Below are 19,420 nucleotides of genomic sequence, written 5' to 3' on the forward strand. Positions count from 1 at the left end.
CCCTTCTGCAAAATTCCATCAAAATCTGTTCATAACTTTTTGAGTAAAGTTGCTCACAGACAGACAAACAAACAAACCAACGTGGGCAAAAACATAACCTCCTTGGTGGGGGTAATAAAATGATACACAGGTCCCGTGGTTGAATGAAGTACTTGCATAGTGTCCTTGTCCCCGATTTCTCTAGGGCGGGCTGAAGGCGGTGGTGTGGACGGACGTGCTGCAGCTGGGCTTCATCCTGGGCGGTCTACTGGCGATCGTAGTAAAGGGATCCATAGACTTAGGTGGCTTGAGCAACGTGTGGCAGGTGGCGCTACAACACAACAGGACTGGCACCGATATCATCAGGTGAGGACTGTAGGTCGGGCCATGTGCAGAGATAGGAAAATGAGAAATTGACTAGGAGAGTGTATGTGGGTGGGATGCAAGAACACAATAGGACTGGCACCGATATGATTAGGTGAGTTGGACACGCAGGAGAGAGTCTGAAGTAACCTGAAATGGTTTGGACACGTGCAGAGATGGGAAAATGAGAAATTAACTAGGAGAGTGTATGTGAGTGAGATGCAAGAGGATGGGGGAAAGAGGGGGACCAGGGATGACATGGAGGGTGATGTGAGTTGGAAGAAGGACAGCTTGACAGATGATGACAGGGTGGCATGGAGGAGATTCGTTTGTGACTGCATATATAGAGTAGAATTAATCATGCAGGGGGAAGGGAAAAATGGAGGGGTACATCACAGAAGTAGAGACTCAACTGGGCAGACAGCGAGGAACAGATGAGGAACTGACAGGTGTGAGTAAGGTGTACGTTGAAATCTGTGCAGCATGTGAGATAGTTTGGGACGTAAGGATGTGAGAGGAACAGCGTGGGTGAGTGAAGTGAAAGTACTGATGAGAGGCCAGAGAGTGACTGGTTGGGAGAAAATGAGGATAGGGTGAGACAAGAGAAAAAATAAGGGGGAGAGAGAGTCATAAATAAGGTTGGTTATAAGTTTAAAGCGTGTCTGAGGGTAAGTTGGAGGAAGTGTAAGATACTGGAAGAAGGTCAAGGATGTAGGTGAGGGTGATAGGGAAGGTAGTAAGTGGGTAAAAGATAATAAATGGCTGAATAATAGTGGACAAGAGAAAGTGAAGAGATACAGAGAGCGTTTGTATCATGTGCTGAATGTAGCAAACGAAAGCAGTGCAAATGTAAATAGAACGACAAAGACTTGGAGAAGGAGAGAGGTAAGAAGGGAGGAAGCTGTCAGAACAGAAGTGTGTGAGGCAATGGCAAGATTCGGACTAGGGAAAATAACAGGCACCGATGGATTGTGTGGTGAAATTTTGATGTTTGGGGAACATAGTTTTGCCATTGCACTTGACATCTCAAAGGTTTTCGATCGAGTCTGGCATAAATCTTTCATTTCCAAACTGCCCTCTTACGGTTTCTATCATTCTATCTGTGCCTTCATCTCAAGCTTCCTTTCTGGTCGTTCTATAGCCGCTGTTGTAGACGGCTATCGTTCTTCTCCTAGATCTATCAACAGTGGTGTTCCTCAGGGCTCTGTCCTATCACCAACTCTTCCTTTTATTCATCAATGACCTTCTAAGCTGTACATCTAACCCTATCCACTCATACGCTGATGACTCCACCCTTCACCTTTCCATTCGGTTCCCGCAACGCCCATCTCAGCAGTTACTTCAACAAACAAGGGATGAGGCTATGGCACACCTGATGTCTAACTTGGCTCGTATCTCTGACTGGGGTAAAAATAATCTGGTTGTTTTTAATGAATCTAAGACTCAGTTCTTACACCTATCAACCCGACAAAATCTTCCACAGGTATACCCACTAATGCTTAATAATAGTCAGCTTAATCCTGCATCATCCTTGAACATGCTTGGGGTTTCATTTACTCGGGACTTGTCTTGGAAAGATCATATTACATCACTTGTAAAATTTGCTTCTAAGAGTTTAGGTGTGCTAAGCCAACTCCGTTCCTTCTTTACCCCTGCACAATTGTTGACTCTATACAGGGGTTTTATCCGCCCCTGTGTAGAGTACAACTCTCATGTGTGGGGAGGCTCCCCACATACAGCTCTTCTCAATAGGGTGGAGTCAAAGGCTTTTCGTCTCATTAACTCTTCTCCTCTTACTGACTCCCTTCAACCTCTGTCTCTTTGCCGCAGTGTTGCATCTTTATCTCTTTTCTATCGCCACTTTAATGGTCACTGCTCCTCTGAACTGTCTGCGTGCATTCCTCCACTTCTACGACGGGCGCGTAGCACCCGTCTAGCAACAAACTCTCATCCCTTTTCCGTCCAACTCTCTAATGCAAGAGTTAACCGTTACTCCCAGTCCTTCATTCATGCAACAGGTCAACTCTGGAACTGTCTCCCTCTGTCTGTATTGCCTGCTTCCTATGACCTCCAGTCTTTCAAACGCAGTGCGTCCAGGCATCTCGAAATGATCGGATCTTGAATTTGGCTCTCTCTTGTATTTTGTTTTTCTCTTGGAGGGAACAGTTATTACGGGCTCGTGGCCTTTGGTTCCTTCTTCCTCACACAAAAAAAAAAAAATGAATGGATCCCGAAAATGTGCATAAGGGGAAAAATGTGTGTGTGTGTGTGTGTGTGTGTGTGTGTGTGTGTGTGTGTGTGTGTGTGTGAAACTATTTTGATTCGAATATCACCTACTTCCGCCATCTTCACATGCCACACGGTGCTGCATTGATGGAAGCGATGGATGAGGAACAAGGAAGCGTTTATATGGATTTTCACAACGTCTACGGAAGTCCTTAACTGCTAGATGAACAGTTCTTGATGATAACAGCCAGACACCATCTCTTTCATCCACAGTCAAATTCAAACTGATGGGTCTGCGTTCGTCTGAGTCGGGAGCTGGGGTACCTTGCGAATTTTTTCAAACAGATTTCATGGCCTAATTTAGTTGTATTTTTGACACTTTGTATCATATCAGTTGACCGATATGAAGTTACTGGCGTCCACCCTTTAAAATGTGGAAAGCGTTTAGCGAGGAAGTTTGCTGATGTTATTTTGGCGAAGAGAAATGTACCGCCCCTCGTGCCTTATAACAATGCACACTTCAAAATAAATCCACCTTATACTAGGATGAGCACAGTATCAGCTAAATTTTCAACTCTCACGGCGGATCAGACACTTGGCTCCATAGCTATGTTCAGTTTGACACATTTTGACTCTTTTGGCAGTGTGTCAACGAATTCAGAGCAAAAACATTCTTATTCCTTTCCAGAACCTTTCAAATTGTGTCCATAGGTCTTCTGTAGCTCTGAAAATTTCCATTCTTATTATCCTCTTCCATATCTTTTGAAATAATGTCTATATGTCTTCTGTAGCTTTGAAAATTATTGGTGATATCCCAGTTTTGGTGGTCAATTTGGCACTCTTCTGAGCTCACTTTGAAATATAATCATCAGCTTGAAATTCATATGAACATAATAAGTTGCATAATTTGTGATGTCATATCCAGTTTAACGTATTTTGTTTAATGGGACAATTTTGTGATTTAAAACACAGGTATAATGTATTCTAGTGTCTTAGTCTGACCACTGGATATATACAGATTGTCCTGGAACTTGAAGGCAAGATGAGAAGGAAAAGAGAGAAGAGGAGGAGGAAGAGAGAGAAGAGGAGGAGGAAGAGAGGAAAGAGGAGGAGGAAGAGAGGGAAGAGGAGGAGGAAGAGAGGGAAGATGAGAAGGAAAAGAGGGAAGAGAAGGAAAAGAGGGAGGAGGAGGAGGAGGAGGAGGAAGAGAGGGAAGAGGAGGAGGAAGAGAGGGAAGAGGAGGAGGAAGAGAGGGAAGAGGAGGAGGAAGAGAGGGAAGAGAAGGAAAAGAGGGAAGAGGAGGAGGAAGAGAGGGAAGAGGAGGAGGAAGAGAGGGAAGAGGAGGGAAGAGGAGGAAGAGAGGGAAGAAGAGGAGGAAGAGAGGGAAGAAGAGGAGGAAGAGAGGGAAGAGGAGGAAAAGAGGGAGGAGGAGGAGGAAGAGAGGGAGGAGGAGGAGGAAGAGAGGGAAGAGGAGGAGGAAGAGAGGGAAGAGGGGACTTATTAGCTTTTGCAGAAGGTTCTAGAGATAGTTATGAATACAGTGCTATACTAACAGGGGTCCCGTCCTCAAGCGTTACGGACCTACAGTTACTGATAACCTCTTTTTTTTTTTTTTTATGCAAGAAAGAAGGAACCAAAGGCCAGGAGCCCTCAAATCGTTCCTTCCAAGAAAAAAACAAAAACAATACAAAAGAGAGCCAAATTCAAGATCCGTTCATTTCGAGATGCCTGGACACACTGCGCTTGAAAGACGGGAGATCATAGGAAGTAGGAAATACAGACAGAGGGAGACAGTTCCATAGCTGACCAGAGTTGTGTGATAACAGGTGCCGTAATAATTCAATCGTAAGGTAATCGGTAACTGTGGCTTTGTTATGGCTGAGTACTGGACCCATGAAGCATTAGGTACTCAAAATCAGCTCTAGAATCACCTCCTGAAGTTAGTACATCAGGTCCCGGCAAACCCTGTGCACTACGGTCGGTGATTAGTACAATATCCCCTACTTAAGTTGGGAAGGGGCCGATAAGGAACTAAATTTACTTACGCACAAGGTCCCTCAGCACAGTATGGCCGCCACTGTTTACAGGAGAATAATAATACCTAAATTAGAAAACAAATCTCAAAAGAAGAGGCGTCAAGGAGTTTCCCTAACTGATAAGAACACAATCCCTAACGTGTCCTTCTCTTCCAGCTTAGGGTTTGACTTGTACGAGCGTCACACCGTCACCAACATCCTGATGGGCTCCATACTAGGGGCTCTGTCCGGCCTAGCGTGCAGCCAGACCTCCGTGCAACGCTACGTCAGCATGAAGTCACTACTGCACGCCCGCTTGTGAGTAAGACCAAGACACAGCGTTGACACCAGGGCGCGAAGATGTTAGCAAGTCCCTGATTTTTGGCTGTCTTGGCTGGTATTTACGAAAGACGTTTAATTAGATGTGACCAGCTTGTATGTCACAGCAAAGGGTGTAGCCTAATCCGCCCTGATGCCGGAGGGTCAGATAAATTTCAGGATTATCCTATGCTCGTAAATAATTGTCAGAAAAAGGGGTTTGTCCACACTTGCTCCATCTTAGTTTTATAATACGGACATTTCTGCTCACCCTCTAGTTCTGCTTCTTCTTCTTCTTTTTTTTTTTTACGGATGATGAATAGAGGAAGGAAAAACAATTTTACAAAGTTACCCATACGCCAGATTACGGGTATCCTTCATTCATAAAAGATATTTAACAGTTTGACTTGATCTGCTGTAGGTGGAAGTTTGAAAGGGAAACTGTTCTAGGGAAGAGAGTCTATCTATCTATCTACATAAACATATCTATATCTATATCTATCTATCTATCATTAACTAAAATCGTGTTTGTTTCTATAATTCGTTAGTCTTCCATGATACCGCAACCAAACACTTCAAAATCAAATTATAATGAACGCATTTGAGGCAATATACGTTACATCCAACCATCTGTGATAACACCTGACTTGTGCAGACGCATTGATGCTGTAAAGTAGTTAGGATTGTTTATAAATACGACCTGACACCACGCCTGTCTTCCCCAGGTCGCTGTTCCTCACCATCCCATTCTTCGTGTCTCTGTCGAGCTTGTCGGCTCTCACAGGTCAGTATCTGAAGCAGGCGTCTATGTGGCAGTGTGGCTTGTGTGTGACGCTACTGCAGTAAACATTCTCAGCCCCTGTGACGCACTCCTACCGTAATAAACTCGTCTGATCATTAGCAATATCCACTGTCATTCAAATTCTTCAATACCGATTACCTATTTAACATTTCGTATTGCTTTTTTCATGCATTATTTTGGCTAACACAAGACGATATTATTAAGCAAAGAAAAAACCCAAGGAACCAGAAATATTCAAAGTTTTCACGCTTTCGTTATGACCTAGATTAGAGATTTTTGAATTTTACTGCAGCTTTTGGCAAACTATTGTATTCAGCTCATAGAAAACGCATCGCAGCCAAAGAGTTAAGACTGCAACTGTAATCCATTGTCTGGTGAGTAAATTTGTCTTTCGGTAGTTGGAATAGGGCGCGAGGGTCTTTGTCAGAAGAATCACAAGTAAGTCTTCAGTACAATTTTTGGCTGTCACTAAAGAGGTTTTATGTTTAACGGAGCATTTCCCTTCCTTGACGAAAAAGCTTATGTATTGCAGTTCACAGTGTAGGTATATCAATATGTGCATCCGTACTAGGCAGGTTCACTGTCGACCCATTTAATTTAGAGACATTGTGTGGTGTGGATGTGGGTGTGATAGGAAGCGTTAGGAGAAACACACTGAGGTGGTTTGGCCATGTGGAGAGAATGGAGAGTGAGAGACTGACGAAGAGAGTGTATGTGAGTGAGGTGGAGGGGGGGAGAGGGAGGGGGAGGCCAAGGATGAGATGGAGAGATGGAGAGGTATATGAGAGAGGGGGGTGTGAGCTGGGAGCAGGGCAGTGAAATAGCGGGGGACAGGGCGACATGGAGGCGATTTGTTTGTGGCCACCCCTTATGGGATTAAGGCGTCTGGCAATAGATAGATATAGATTTTTTTTTTTTTTTTAATTCTTTCAGCCTCTCGATCAATATATTTAACTCAGGAAAGAAGATAGTGAAGTGTAGAGGTCAGATACAGTCTTCACTAAATCTTGCCTGAGCTGAGTGCATGTTGTGTGCGGCAACAAGACACTCCTCTACTCCGGCAAATATCTATCTATTGCCAGACGCCTTAATCCCATACGGCGTGGCCACAGACAAATCGCCTCCATGTCGCCCTGTCCCCCGCCATTTCACTGCCTTGCTCCCAGCTCACACACCCCTCTCTCATATACCTCTCCATCCCTCCATCTCATCCTTGGCCTCCCCCTCCTTCTCTCCCCCTCCACCTCACTCACATACACTCTCCTCGTCAGACGCCTTAATCCCATACGGCTTGGCCACAAACAAATCGCCTCCATGTCGCCCTGGCCCCCCCCATTTCACTGCCCTGCTCCCAGCTCACACACCCCTCTCTCATATACCTCTCCACTCCAACCCCTCCATCTCATCCTTGGCCTCCCCCTCCCTCCCTCCCCCTCCACCTCACTTACATACACTCTCCTCGTCAGTCTCTCACTCTCCATCCTCTCCACATGGCCAAACTGGGGTCTCTCCGGCAAAGAACTGGAGGCTTTTACTCCGCCAAACGAGGATAGACTCAGCCTCTTCTCAAGCCACCTAAAGTAATATCTAATTTATAAGAATCTATTGAAATTATGAGATGAATGTACTCCAGGAAAAAAAAAAAAAAAAAAAAAAAAAAAAAGCGTCTTGTTCAAAAATTATCAACTTCAAAAGTGAAGCTTGGACGTTGTTGGAAGGACACAAGTCAAGAGTGAGAGCAGTGGAAATGAGTTATTTAAGAGGAGCCTGTGGAGTCACATGGAGAGACAGGCTGACGAATGAGGATATAAAGGAGCGTTGTGGTGTGGATGTGGATGTGATAGGAAGCGTTATGAGGAACACACTGAGGTGGTTTGGCCATGTGGAGAGGATGGAGGGTGAAAGACTGACGAAGAGAGTGTATGTGAGTGAGGTGGAGGGGGGAAGAGGGAGGGGGAGGCCGAGGATGAGATGGAGGGATGGGGTGGAGAGGTATATGAGAGAGGGGGGTGTGAGTTGGGAGCAGGGCAGTGAAATGGCGGGGGACAGGGCGACTTGGAGGCGATTTGTTTGTGGCCACCCCAAACGGGATTGAGGCGTCTGGCAATAGATAGATAGATAGAAAATATTCATTAATTTCTCAGTCACCCACAAGCTATAAAATTTTAACAGTATACTCGCGCTTAGTGTGTGTGTGTGTGTGTGTGTGTGTGTGTGTGTGTGTTTAGCAATATACCTCATTATAAAAAACAAATTGGTGGAAGTGTTAAGGGACAGCCAAGGAACAGACCTACTGCTTAGAACAACAGATCAAAGGCCAGGGTGACAGGGCTGGGTTGAAGTTTGATCTAGCGAAGTCAATTTTAACAATTTACATCCGATTTAGTCCAAACTTGGAGGATCGACTGTGGGTAGGTCACGCGATTTTTAGAACAATGAGTCAAAGGTCAAGGTCAATGGCCAAGGCTAAATTTCGACTTGTGTATCTAGTAAGGAAAAACAAAAAAGGTAACAATTTTGATACATTATGAACCAAATTTTATGAAAAACTGAAAATGTAGAAAATCAGCAGTGGATTTGACATTTTTTTCGAGAATAATAACGTCAAGGTCAAGGTCAGAAGAAAAGGTCATCTTAAGAAATTTTTATCCGATATACGCCAAAGTCTGTGGAAGGGTTAAGGATAAGACAAGGCTAAAGGGATTCCATTTTACGAGTTAACATTTAAATGTCAAGGTTCACAGAGCAGGGTCAACTCAAACATCACTTATCCGATTTTAACCAAACGTGGTGGACGAGTTAACGATCAGAGAGCAAGGTAAACTCAAACAGTATTTATCCGATTTTAACCAAACTTGGTGGACGAGTTAACGATCAGAGAGCAAGGCCAACTCATATAGCTTATATCCGATTTTAACCAAACTCGGTGGACGACTTAAAGATCAGAGAGCAAGGCCAACTCAAACATCACTTATCCAATTTTAACCTAACTTGGTGGAAGAGTTAAGGATCAGGCAAGAATGACGTAAGATAATGTTGAGAGCAACTGATTGAAAGACAAGGGAACAAGGCAAAATGTTCAGTCCTCAGATCAATGGGTGGACGCCGCTATTGCACTCCTTAACTGCTCCTTCTTGTCATTTATTTGCTCTCAGTGTGACGCAGGTGGAAGTGAAAAATATCGTGGATTGGCTGAAAAATGGGAAGACGTGAGATGTTAAAGAAGTGCTGTGTGGAGTTACGTGAAGTGGAGAGCGTGGATGTGGAGAGCGTGGATGTGGAGAGCGTGGAAGTGGAGAGCGTGGATGTGGAGAGCGTGGATGTGGAGAGCGTGGAAGTGGAGAGCGTGGATGTGGAGAGCGCGGATGTGGAGAGCGTGTCAGTTGGATGTACAGTATGTGGGAAAGTTTTGGGCGTGTGATTATACCAATGAAATGGATGAATGCTGGGAAGGGTTTTCGGCAGAGACGCAAAAGTGATCGGCGTAACTAAAACCTCTTTCACGGTATATAAGACTGCTGAGGGGTGGGAAGGCAAGGAGACCCCGTAGCATCCTTTTCGTAGCGACTTATTATGCCTCTTACACCTTGATCTCTGGCAGGTTTGGTGTTGTTTGCCACGTACGAGGGGTGTGACCCTCTGGCTGCGGGCCTCATCAAGAAGAAGGACCAGATCTTGCCCTTCTACGTGATGGACAAACTGAGCGCCGCACCGGGGCTTCCGGGACTCTTCTTGGCGTGCATCTTTGCTGGCGCCCTCAGGTAACTTCCTTACAGGTGATAAGCTTCTATATTTACAGTAGATTAATACGGTTTTGACTACAACAGCCTTTTTATGTCAATACTAAGATCCCTAGAGAACGGCACTGGTTTTAGCGACGTCACGGTGTCCAAACTCTTCGCCTTTCATTTATGTAAAAGAAAACTACACTATAATCCTAAAATAACGTGTGTGTGTGTGTGTGTGTGTGTGTGTGTGTGTGTGTGTGTGTGTGTGTGTGTGTGTGTGTGTGTGTGTGTGTGTGTGTGTGTGTGTGTGTGTGTGTGTGTGTGTTTGCAATGGCACTGCATCTCACTCAGCTGGGAAAACTCCAAGATACCAAAAATAGCAGCTCTTTTTATGAGAAACCCTGCCTACAGCTTCCTCTCAGCCAAGGATAGGGTTCTGAGTTGACACGATAGCTTACGACTGTGCATGAAATATAAATACGTATGTGAGTATGTGTGGGAAGTGTTTATGTTAGTACATACGTATGTGAGTATGTGTGGGAACGGTTTATGGCTAGTATATATGGAGGCGTGAATTATATATACGTATGTGGGTATGTGTGGAATTTGTTTATGTTTATATGGATGCATGTATTCGGCAGCACCATCTCGTCAGCAGTCAGTGCCCAGGCAGCCGTCACGTGGGAGGACTGGCTGTCTCCCCTGCCCTTCTTTGCCGCTATGTCCGCCTCCACCCAGGCCAAAGTCACTAAGCTCGTAGGTCAGTGGCTGTCTGTACTTTGCCAGCTTTAACCCATTTAACCCATTTTCTGACGGAACCCATACGGACAAGCGGAAAGGCTATGATAGGGAAAGCGATTTTTTTTTTTTAATTGATTCAAAAACTTTTGAAATACAGGACGTTAATGCAATTGGACGATAGTTAGAGGGTTGGGAGTGGTCACCCTTCTTTGGGACAGGCTGAATGAGAGCAAACTTCCAGCAAGAAGGAAAGGTACAAGTTGATAGACAAAGGCAAAAGAGTTTGCCTAGGCAGGGTGTAAGCACAGAAGCACAGTTCTTGAGAACAACAGGAGGGACCCCATCAGGCCCATATGCCTTGTTAGTATTGAGGCCAGTAATGGCAGAAAATACATCAGCTGAAGAAATTTTAATGTCAGCCATGAGGAAATCAAAGGCGGGAAATGATGGAGGAACAGCACTGGAATCGTCTAAGGTGGGTTTAGGAAAGTGGTGAGGTTAGATGCTCTGTAGTAGCAGAAGTGGTGGTGGTAGTAGTAGTAGTAGTAGTAGTAGTTGTTGTTGTTGTTGTAATAGTAGTAGTAGTAGTAGTAATAGCAGTAGTAGTAGTGGCAGTGGTAGTAGTAGTAGTACAGCAACCCCACAAGTAGTGTACAGGAACCGCAGGCAAACAATCGCTCCTGCAGGTCCATCCCATTTAGTGAACACATACTCCCATGCGGCGGACAGTGTCTTACCACAACGAGGTGCTGGGGAGAGTGTGAAGCTTTGGTTCCTGGATGGACACTGCATTTGCGTCTCTCCACCCAGTTACACTTCACATCATGGTTATATGGATTCCCACTCAATGCTGTAAATAGCTCCCTGGGTTACAATATCAGGTTGTGATCAGTGTAGCCACCTAAGAAAGAAGTTGGTAGCACTATATCACATGAGTGGATGATGGTCTCCACTATCTGCCAGTTAGGAGTTTTGTAAGGTTAGGATGGTAGTAGGTTTAGGAAGGTGGTAGGGTTAGGAAATTTTTGAGGTCAGGAAGATAAAGTAAGAAAGAAGACGAAGCAAGGGATGTTTGAAAGCGTCTTACGGTTAAGGTTAGACTATAAACTGGCAGTACGAGTATAATTAGGCAGGGAGAAATTGTTGAAGTTCTCCATTAAAAAAAAAAAAAAAAAAAAAAACAATAATTATGTTGGGAAAATGGTAATATTAATTGAGTAGTTTGGCTCTGTAATTCCAGCAAACCACCACTGACTTAGTTGAGGTAACCCCTTGGGAGGTAACACGGACATCCAGGGTGATACATTGCCCTTGTGTCTCAGAAGAATGGGTACTGAATAACCCACCACAGGTTATAAGGCCTAAGTTACGAAGGCACCGTGGCTAAGCACCCCATGGCGTCCGCTTCACCTGTACCTTTTTTACCTTCAGGCGGGAAAGTGATTATCCATTTCCATTACAGTTGATTTAACGACTACGTCACCGCGATGCAGGGACTCGCTCGACGGATGCGATTATTAAGTACCGGTATTTAATATCTACCTCCACGTGTGACTTTGGCATATTTCCTCCATGATCAATATATGGTCATGAGGGTGTCGGGTAACATCAGTAATTGACTTTAGTGAATTTTTGCAAATAATTTTCAGGGATGGAGCTATCAAGATGGTCGGAGGTTAGGGAGACAAGTATCGAGATATTCACATGAGCAATACGCACACGCACATTTTTGTCTTTTTTCTGATAATGTACTATATATAAGTCAGAGTTTGAGGAGACACACACCGACAAAAAGCAGAGCTGAACCCCAGCCAATGGCATAAAACTGCCACGTCAGGTAGATCTGATGTTAAAGCGATGTTCCGACTCCACACACACACACACACACACACACACACACACACACACACACACACACACACACACACACAAAAGCATAGTCCTTCATTTTATGACTTTCTGATGAATCTTGTCATTAATTTTGGTGCTGATGGTGGCTGTTGTACTGTTCAGCGCTGGGGTACGGGGCGCTGGCTGTGTGCCTCTCATTTATGGCGGGCAACCTGGGCGGCCTCCTGCAGACAGCACACGCCTATGTGGGTGCCGTCAGCGGACCCCTCCTGGCGGTGTTCATAATGGCCCTCTTCATGCCCTTCTCCAACCCAGTGGTAAGTGTGCACAGCAGCTTATTATTCACCTGTCTAGAACAGGTATGAAACTGAGGCCTGGCACTCGACTCGCGACCTCAACCTCCAAGACTGGTCCTGGCCTCGACCGTGGCCTCGAGGGCAGGTGAGAAGTGTAAAGGCCATGTGACAGTTTCGAGGCCTAATACAGATAAAGAGTCTAGCAGTAGATCCCAAAAGATACCACACACACACGCACACACACACACACGCACACGCACACACATCTGCTCTCCCTCTCAACTTCTTGCCCTCCTCTCCCACACCTTTCCTTACCAAACACACACACACACGCACACACACCTGCTCTCCCTCTCATCTTCCTTTCCTTCTCCTCGCCCTCCTTTCCCACAACTTTCCTTACCAAACAAACAAACAAACACACACACACACACACACACACACACACACACACACACACACACACACACACACACACACACACACACACACACACACACACCTGATTTCCCTCTCCATTACCTTCTCCCACACCTTTTCATTCCTGTCATACCTGTGTCATTCTCGTAGTCTTGTCGCGGTTTTACGGGAGCCACAGTGTTAATAAAAATGTCAATATAAACTGCTTCTTATGTCATTTAGTAAAGCTTAGAATCACTACCCTAACCCCAGACACTAGGTTTTTGCTTAGAATGATCCTCTGCCTACGACCTCCTCAGTCATATGTAAAACAGGGTAGGCAGAAAATATGGCTTACATTTGTCCATCTATCTATAGCCAGACGCCTTAATCCTGTAAGGGGTGGACACAAAAAATCGCCTCCATGTCGCCCTGTCCCCTGCCATCTCACTGCCTTACCCCCAACCTACACCCTCCTCTCTCATACTTCTCTCCATCCCTCCATCTCATCCTTGGGCTCCCCCTTCCTCTACCCCCGTCCACCTCACTCACATACACTTTCCTAGTCAGTTCCTCACGCTCCATCCTCTCCACATGGCCAAACCATCTCAATGTGCTGCTCCTAACGCTTTCTGTCACATCCACATCCACACCACAATGCTCCTTCACTTCCTCATTTGTCCGTTTGTCACTCCATATAACTCCACATGCTTCTCTCAGGTAACTCATTTGCACTGCTCTCACTCTTTATATGTATCCTTCCAACATGGTCCGAGAGTCACTTCCATACGTTAGAGGTGATAACACAAGACTGTCATGCAGCGACTTTTTCACTTCCCTATTAATTTTCTTATCACTGCTTTCAATGAACCAGCAATCTTTCTTCACTGTTGTACCCTGTCAAGCACTACATCCTCTAAACTTCCGTCCTTACTCATCACACTACCTACTGTATGTACGTAAATGCACTCACATTTGTAGGCCTATGGGTGCCATACTTCCCATGTGTCACTTCAGGAATACAGCCATCATACCAGGGTAGCTTCGTCACACACAACAATGACCATTAACTCCCCATTTGTCACTACCTTCAGAGTTATAAAACCCACCCTTCCTTTTGCTATAACTTTTTGAACTGTTTGTCAGCATAAAGTACTAAAATGTTAATGTTATGTCGCTGTGTTATTTTGTGATACAGGCAGCGTGTGTGTGCCTGGTGGTGGGTACTGCGGCGCCATTGACGGTCAACTTCGGCGCGTCCAGTCTCGGTTTGGGTCCAACACTCCTGCCCACATCCACCGACACCTGCCCCCCAAACATCGATATCCCACCACCATCACCACCACCACGAAGGTATGTATCGTGAGAGTCAAAGTCTTTTATGTATCGTGAGTCAAAGTCTTTTATGCATCGTGAGTCAGTCTTTTAATCTGGAATGCAAGGGACACTGGGAGTTCTGAAAAATTTCCGGACTGGTGGACAGGCCCTCAAAAAAGCCCCCTAAACACCCCCCCCCCAAACATTGATAAAATTCCAGTAATACGTTTCCTTTTTCAATTTACCCATTAAGTGCAGTGCAGTTGTAGGCGTGATGCAGGTGTATTACCGGTAAATCCAAGGCATCAGTGGTGTAGTTATCCAAGTTAATCCCAGGGTTAATCACGAGTCACAATACACGAGAGGTCCGTGAAAATTCCGGGAGCAAACCATACTAGGAGAGGTACAGTACAATGGCAGACTGCAAGCCGGGCAACATCCGGGACTTTGGGAGTAGTGGCGTGGGTACGAAAATTGATGGTTCGGCTCAACCATACCGTCATTTTATCCCCCTTCTTAACTCAGAGTAAAAATTCCGACCCATCAGGCTTTCCGAACCATCAGATTCCGAATGAAAGGAATATGAGTGTATTACTGTGCCATGACGGTAAAGTGGATGAATCAGTGCCGGATTAACCACGAGGCAAATGAAACGTCAGACACTCCACACAAAGGCGGGCCATGTTGTTTGTTCTCCATTTTTTCCACTTTTCACACCTCCTGATACAGCACAGTGCTTGAGTATAGGTTAACGTGAAAACAGCATATTACTTTTATGCATAACAGTGTTGTAGATAGGCTTATAGTGTGATAAATTCATTTACATTAGCATAGGTATGAACAATATTTCAAGCAGCAATAACAAGGAGAAAGGAACAATTCCAACTTTACTGTTTTTTGCTGCCCTAGCTCGATGGCAGGTGGCATGGAGCTGGGGTGTGGATGAATGGCACGAACGTGAAAGTATACTACATCACTCGTATATCTCAAACTGATCTTGATTACTTTTACTTGTTTTGTTGCCTCTGTATTTCCATGCGGGTTTAAAATGATTTTCAAGACAATAGTGTTTATTTTGCTTAATGTTCCTGCAGTTTCTCCAAATTGAGTTAACTTTAAAGTCACTGTAAACTAAAAATTTAAAGTCGTGTTTACGTTCGTGACTTTATATTTCAAATCAGTGTACTGAAAATGAGTATAATACCACGAAAGACAGGAGATGATCTAGTCTAGTGGGCTCAGTGAAGTCAGGTATGCATTTCATGTTCCATACCTTCAAGTTGGATACACAGTTATATCTTTATGGAGATGCGCGTTTAACAGCACATTGATAAAAACGAGCAGCGGAAGCAGAGATGGAAACGCGAAAGATGGGGTAGTCTTTAGCGACAGAGCGATACCAGACAAATGAATTATTGGCCTTTTATGAAATACCATTGTTTAAAAAAAAAATAATAATGTGCTTCATGATATCATTTCCCGTTGGCCCTTCGTATGTGACTGGATCAGATTTTTTTTTCTTTTTTCAGTGATAGTCTTACATAACAGTTAAAGACAAGAATTCATGCCTACCCGGAAACAAATAACAGATTTGGATTGCTACAGGATTTTTTGGTAAGTGAATGCAGTCTTAAAGAAAATTCTGACCATATGTAGGCGTGTATTATATTTCAAACACTGATACAGAGTGACATTAGTTTCACCCTATTGTACGGGAGCTTCTGCCCGCAAGAAGAGATGAGTCTTGAAATTTGATGTTCAGAGTTATTTGTAATCAGAAACTAGACTCAGCATTTCCAAAACCAGGCATAATTTTAAGGATTTATCTGAATTTAATGGTAACAAATTCCTCTGGAGTGACAATTTTCCAACTAAAATATATAAAAGTGTCTTTGATTAAATATGGCCCCACAAAAAAGGAGTATACATGGTTTGGCATTAATGGGTAAGAGATGCAATACTTCAGAGCATAAATTTCAATAATGCACAATTTTTGGCTGGACGGATTCAAGCAGCCTTTGATTCCGTCCGCCAGAGGACCTTGCCATGGGGGTTTAAATTTTCCGTCCCTAAGTGTGCCCCTCTAGTTCTTATAACCGTAACGTCCCTGATTTCCATTCGATTTTGGATAATCACCTGATACCTTTACAAATTTGTGTCAATTTTGGGGGGCGTGCATTTTGATAAGAGGTTAAATTTTAAGTATCATGTTAATAATTTAATTGCTCATTGTGATAAACCATTATATGTCCTTAAATTTACGTCTTTGTTTTTTTTCCATGCTTCGCCACAGCGTGCACGACCTGGATTACCCTGAGAAGCTGCTGGGTCTCTCCTACACACACACTGTCACCGTCGGCTTGCTGGTGGCGCTCATCACTGGGATCTTTGTCAGTTTAATTACAGGTCGGTCTTAAGCGTTTGAAACAGACATCCGTAGAGTAATTATATAAAACTGTATTTACCTCTAGTTTCGGTTTACTGCAAGGATACAGGTTTCAAGCAATATCTTTAAGTTTAAAAACACTGTCCATCAGTTTATTAGATTCCATGGTGCGCTTATACAAAGGAAAACCATCACTGAAACAGACATCCACAGAGTAATTATGTACAAGTGTATTTACCTGTAGTTTCGGTTTATGCCAGGGTTTTAGGTTTCAAGCAACATCTTAAAATTAAAAAAAAAACATTGTCCATCAATTTATTAGATTCCATGGTGCGTCTTATACGAAGGAAAACCATCAATGAAACAGACATCCGCAGCGTAATTATGTACAAGTGTAATCTGTAGTTTTGGTTTACTGGAAGGTTACGGGTTTCAAGCAATATCTTTAAATTTAAAAAACGTTGTCCATCAATTTATTAGATTCCATGGTGCATCTTATACGAAGGAAAACCATCATTGAAAGACATCCACAGTGTAATTATATAAGTGTATTTACCTGTAGTTTCGGTTTACTGGAAGGTTACAGGTTTCAAGCAATATCTTTAAATTTTAAAAAACATTGTCCATCAGTTTATTAGATTCCATGGTGCGTCTTATACGAAGCTGCAGACCATCAATGCAGACCAAACCAAGGAGCGCCTGTAGACACAAACCATTCGGAGTTCAGACCAGACCAAATCCCTCTGACATGACCAAGGAGTTGCAGACCAAACCAAGGAGCTGCAGACCAAACCAGGGAGCTGCAGACCAAACCAAGGAGCTGCAGACCAAACCAGGGAGCTGCAGACCAAACCAAGGAGCTGCAGACCAAACCAAGGAGCTGCAGACCAAACCAGGGAGTTGCAGACCAAACCAAGACTTGTTATTTCGTATTAAGGAGGTGGTTCGAAGCTTTGCCAGACAGCATGAGGAACAGCTCCCGATAACACTGCTGCTCGTGCTGTCTACAAAAGCTCTGGACAGCCAAAAATATGCCTTCCATGGTGTAAAGCGCTGGCCACGACCCCCTTACGGTGGGGGTAACTCACAATTTTACCCTATCACTCACAACTCATTATTTTACTTGTGTGATAGAAAATCAAGCCAAAAGTAAATTTCCTTTTTAGAGAGTAATCCCCAAACAGCAGCCTATCTATCTATCTATTGCCAGACGCCTTAATCCCGCAGGGGGTGGCCACAAACAAATCGCCTCCATGTCGCCCTGTTCTCCGCTGTTTCGCTGACTTCCCCCCAGCTCACACACACCCTCAGTTATATACCTGTCCACTCCATCCCTTCACCTCATCCTTGGCCTCCCCGTCCCTCTCCCCATCCATAATAATAATAATAATAATAATAATAAAGATCTGAGCTGCCTTTTGGAGCCTCGTGTAGCGGTATGCATAAAATCCTTGAACACATTGATATTTTCGTTAGTTTTTTTATTAGTTTTATTAACATTAAAAAAGATAATTTAGGAGTGGATGGATAGAGTGGAGAGGTATATGAGAAAGGGAGGTGTGAGCTGGGGAGGGCAGCGAAATGACGGGGAGGCGATTTGTTTGTGGCCACCCTTCACTGGATTAAGGCGTCTGGGAAATGAAAACTTCACCAAATTCAGTGAGATAGTCATAACACCCCTTATTTTCCTTCCTAGCTGTGTACTGGTTATGAATTACAAGCACTGCCTATTATTCCATTCCCCACACTTTCATTTTCTTTCATCGTGTCATGTGGAGAGGATGGAGAGTGAGAGACTGACGAGGAGAGTGTATGTGAGTGAGGTGGAGAGGGGGGAGAGGGAGAGGGAGGCCAAGGATGAGGTGGAGGGATGGAATGGAGAGGTATATGAGAGGGGGGGTATGAGCTGTGAGCAGGGCAGTGAAATGGCAGGGGACAGGGCGACATGGAGGCGATTTGTTTGTGGCCACCCCATACGGGATGAAGACGTCTGATAATAGATAGATAGATTCACCCCCGCTGGAGACGTACCTTTACCTGGAGGGACCAAGGTAAGAATTAAGCATAGGAGCTGCCCAGGTAAACAAATGATTCCCAGCTCCCTCTCTGTTGCCCGAATAAAAGGTGAACTGTGGGATTAGGCTACCTTGAACCTGCAGTCCTTAGGGTGTACGTCCGAATGAGCTAACAAGAACAGCAACAAGAACAGCAAATTTTAGTGATACAAGGCAGAAGCAGTGGTTGGATGGTGGGAGAGGTTGTGGATGGATGGGTGGGAAGGAAGAGTGTCAGTATTGTATTTTTTATTTATATTTTCATTCTCTCTCTCTCTCTCTCTCTCTCTCTCTCTCTCTCTCTCTCTCTCTCAATTATTGCTTTACAGTAGCATTCTTAGTCTTAGATGAATTCTCTCTGTCTGTCTGTCTGTCTCGCAGTAAAAACCTTCGTGCCCACAGGTAGGAGTCGTGGGCGTCGCGTGAAGAGGTGTCTGGTGCATCCGTGGGTGAGATGGTGCCTACCTGACGATGAGGAGGTCAGTGCCAGGGCCGCCCGCCACGCCCATACCAACCCCGCCCTCACCAACTCCACGAACTTTTAAAATCTTGGATGAAATTAACGAACAAGCAATTATCTTCCTCTCCCAGCTCTAATATGCATGAAAAAGTAATTGGAAAAATATCTGGATTCATTTTCTTGTCCTCCATGACACCCCGCCCTCACGAACTCTACGAACTTTTAAAATCTTGAATTAAATTAACGAACAGACAATTATCTCCCTCTCCCAGTTCCAATATGCAGGAAAAAGTAATTGAAAAAAATATCTGTACCCATTTTCTTGTCCCATATAAAGACAATCAAAACCTTGTGATATATTTCCTCCCGCAGTATTTGTTTTTAAAGAATGGGAGGCATGGAAAGATTCTTGTGTTTCCTTCCCTGTAAAATTGTTTGTAAATCTGTCCTTGGATATGGGGTCTTCTCCACGTTCTCGACGAAGA

General features: G+C 44.3%; 1 protein-coding gene across 1 annotated transcript in view; it reads left to right on the plus strand.

Moving 5' to 3' along the window:
• The window catches only part of LOC145403084 (sodium-coupled monocarboxylate transporter 1-like), a 30,218-nt gene extending 11,198 nt beyond the window's left edge, over positions 1-19,020 (plus strand). The window contains exons 4-12 of the mRNA XM_080274917.1: positions 185-345; positions 4,761-4,901; positions 5,627-5,685; positions 9,305-9,464; positions 10,073-10,191; positions 12,186-12,340; positions 13,917-14,071; positions 16,329-16,441; positions 18,878-19,020. Of these exons, the coding sequence (XP_080131043.1) occupies positions 185-345; positions 4,761-4,901; positions 5,627-5,685; positions 9,305-9,464; positions 10,073-10,191; positions 12,186-12,340; positions 13,917-14,071; positions 16,329-16,441; positions 18,878-19,020 (1,206 nt within the window). The remainder of the gene's footprint in view (positions 1-184; positions 346-4,760; positions 4,902-5,626; positions 5,686-9,304; positions 9,465-10,072; positions 10,192-12,185; positions 12,341-13,916; positions 14,072-16,328; positions 16,442-18,877) is intronic.
• Positions 19,021-19,420: the final 400 nt, after the last annotated feature.

This window comes from Coenobita brevimanus, chromosome 60 (assembly GCF_032717465.1).
Source record: "Coenobita brevimanus isolate Jiangsu-jjx chromosome 60, ASM3271746v2, whole genome shotgun sequence".
Taxonomy (NCBI): Eukaryota; Metazoa; Arthropoda; class Malacostraca; order Decapoda; family Coenobitidae; genus Coenobita; species Coenobita brevimanus.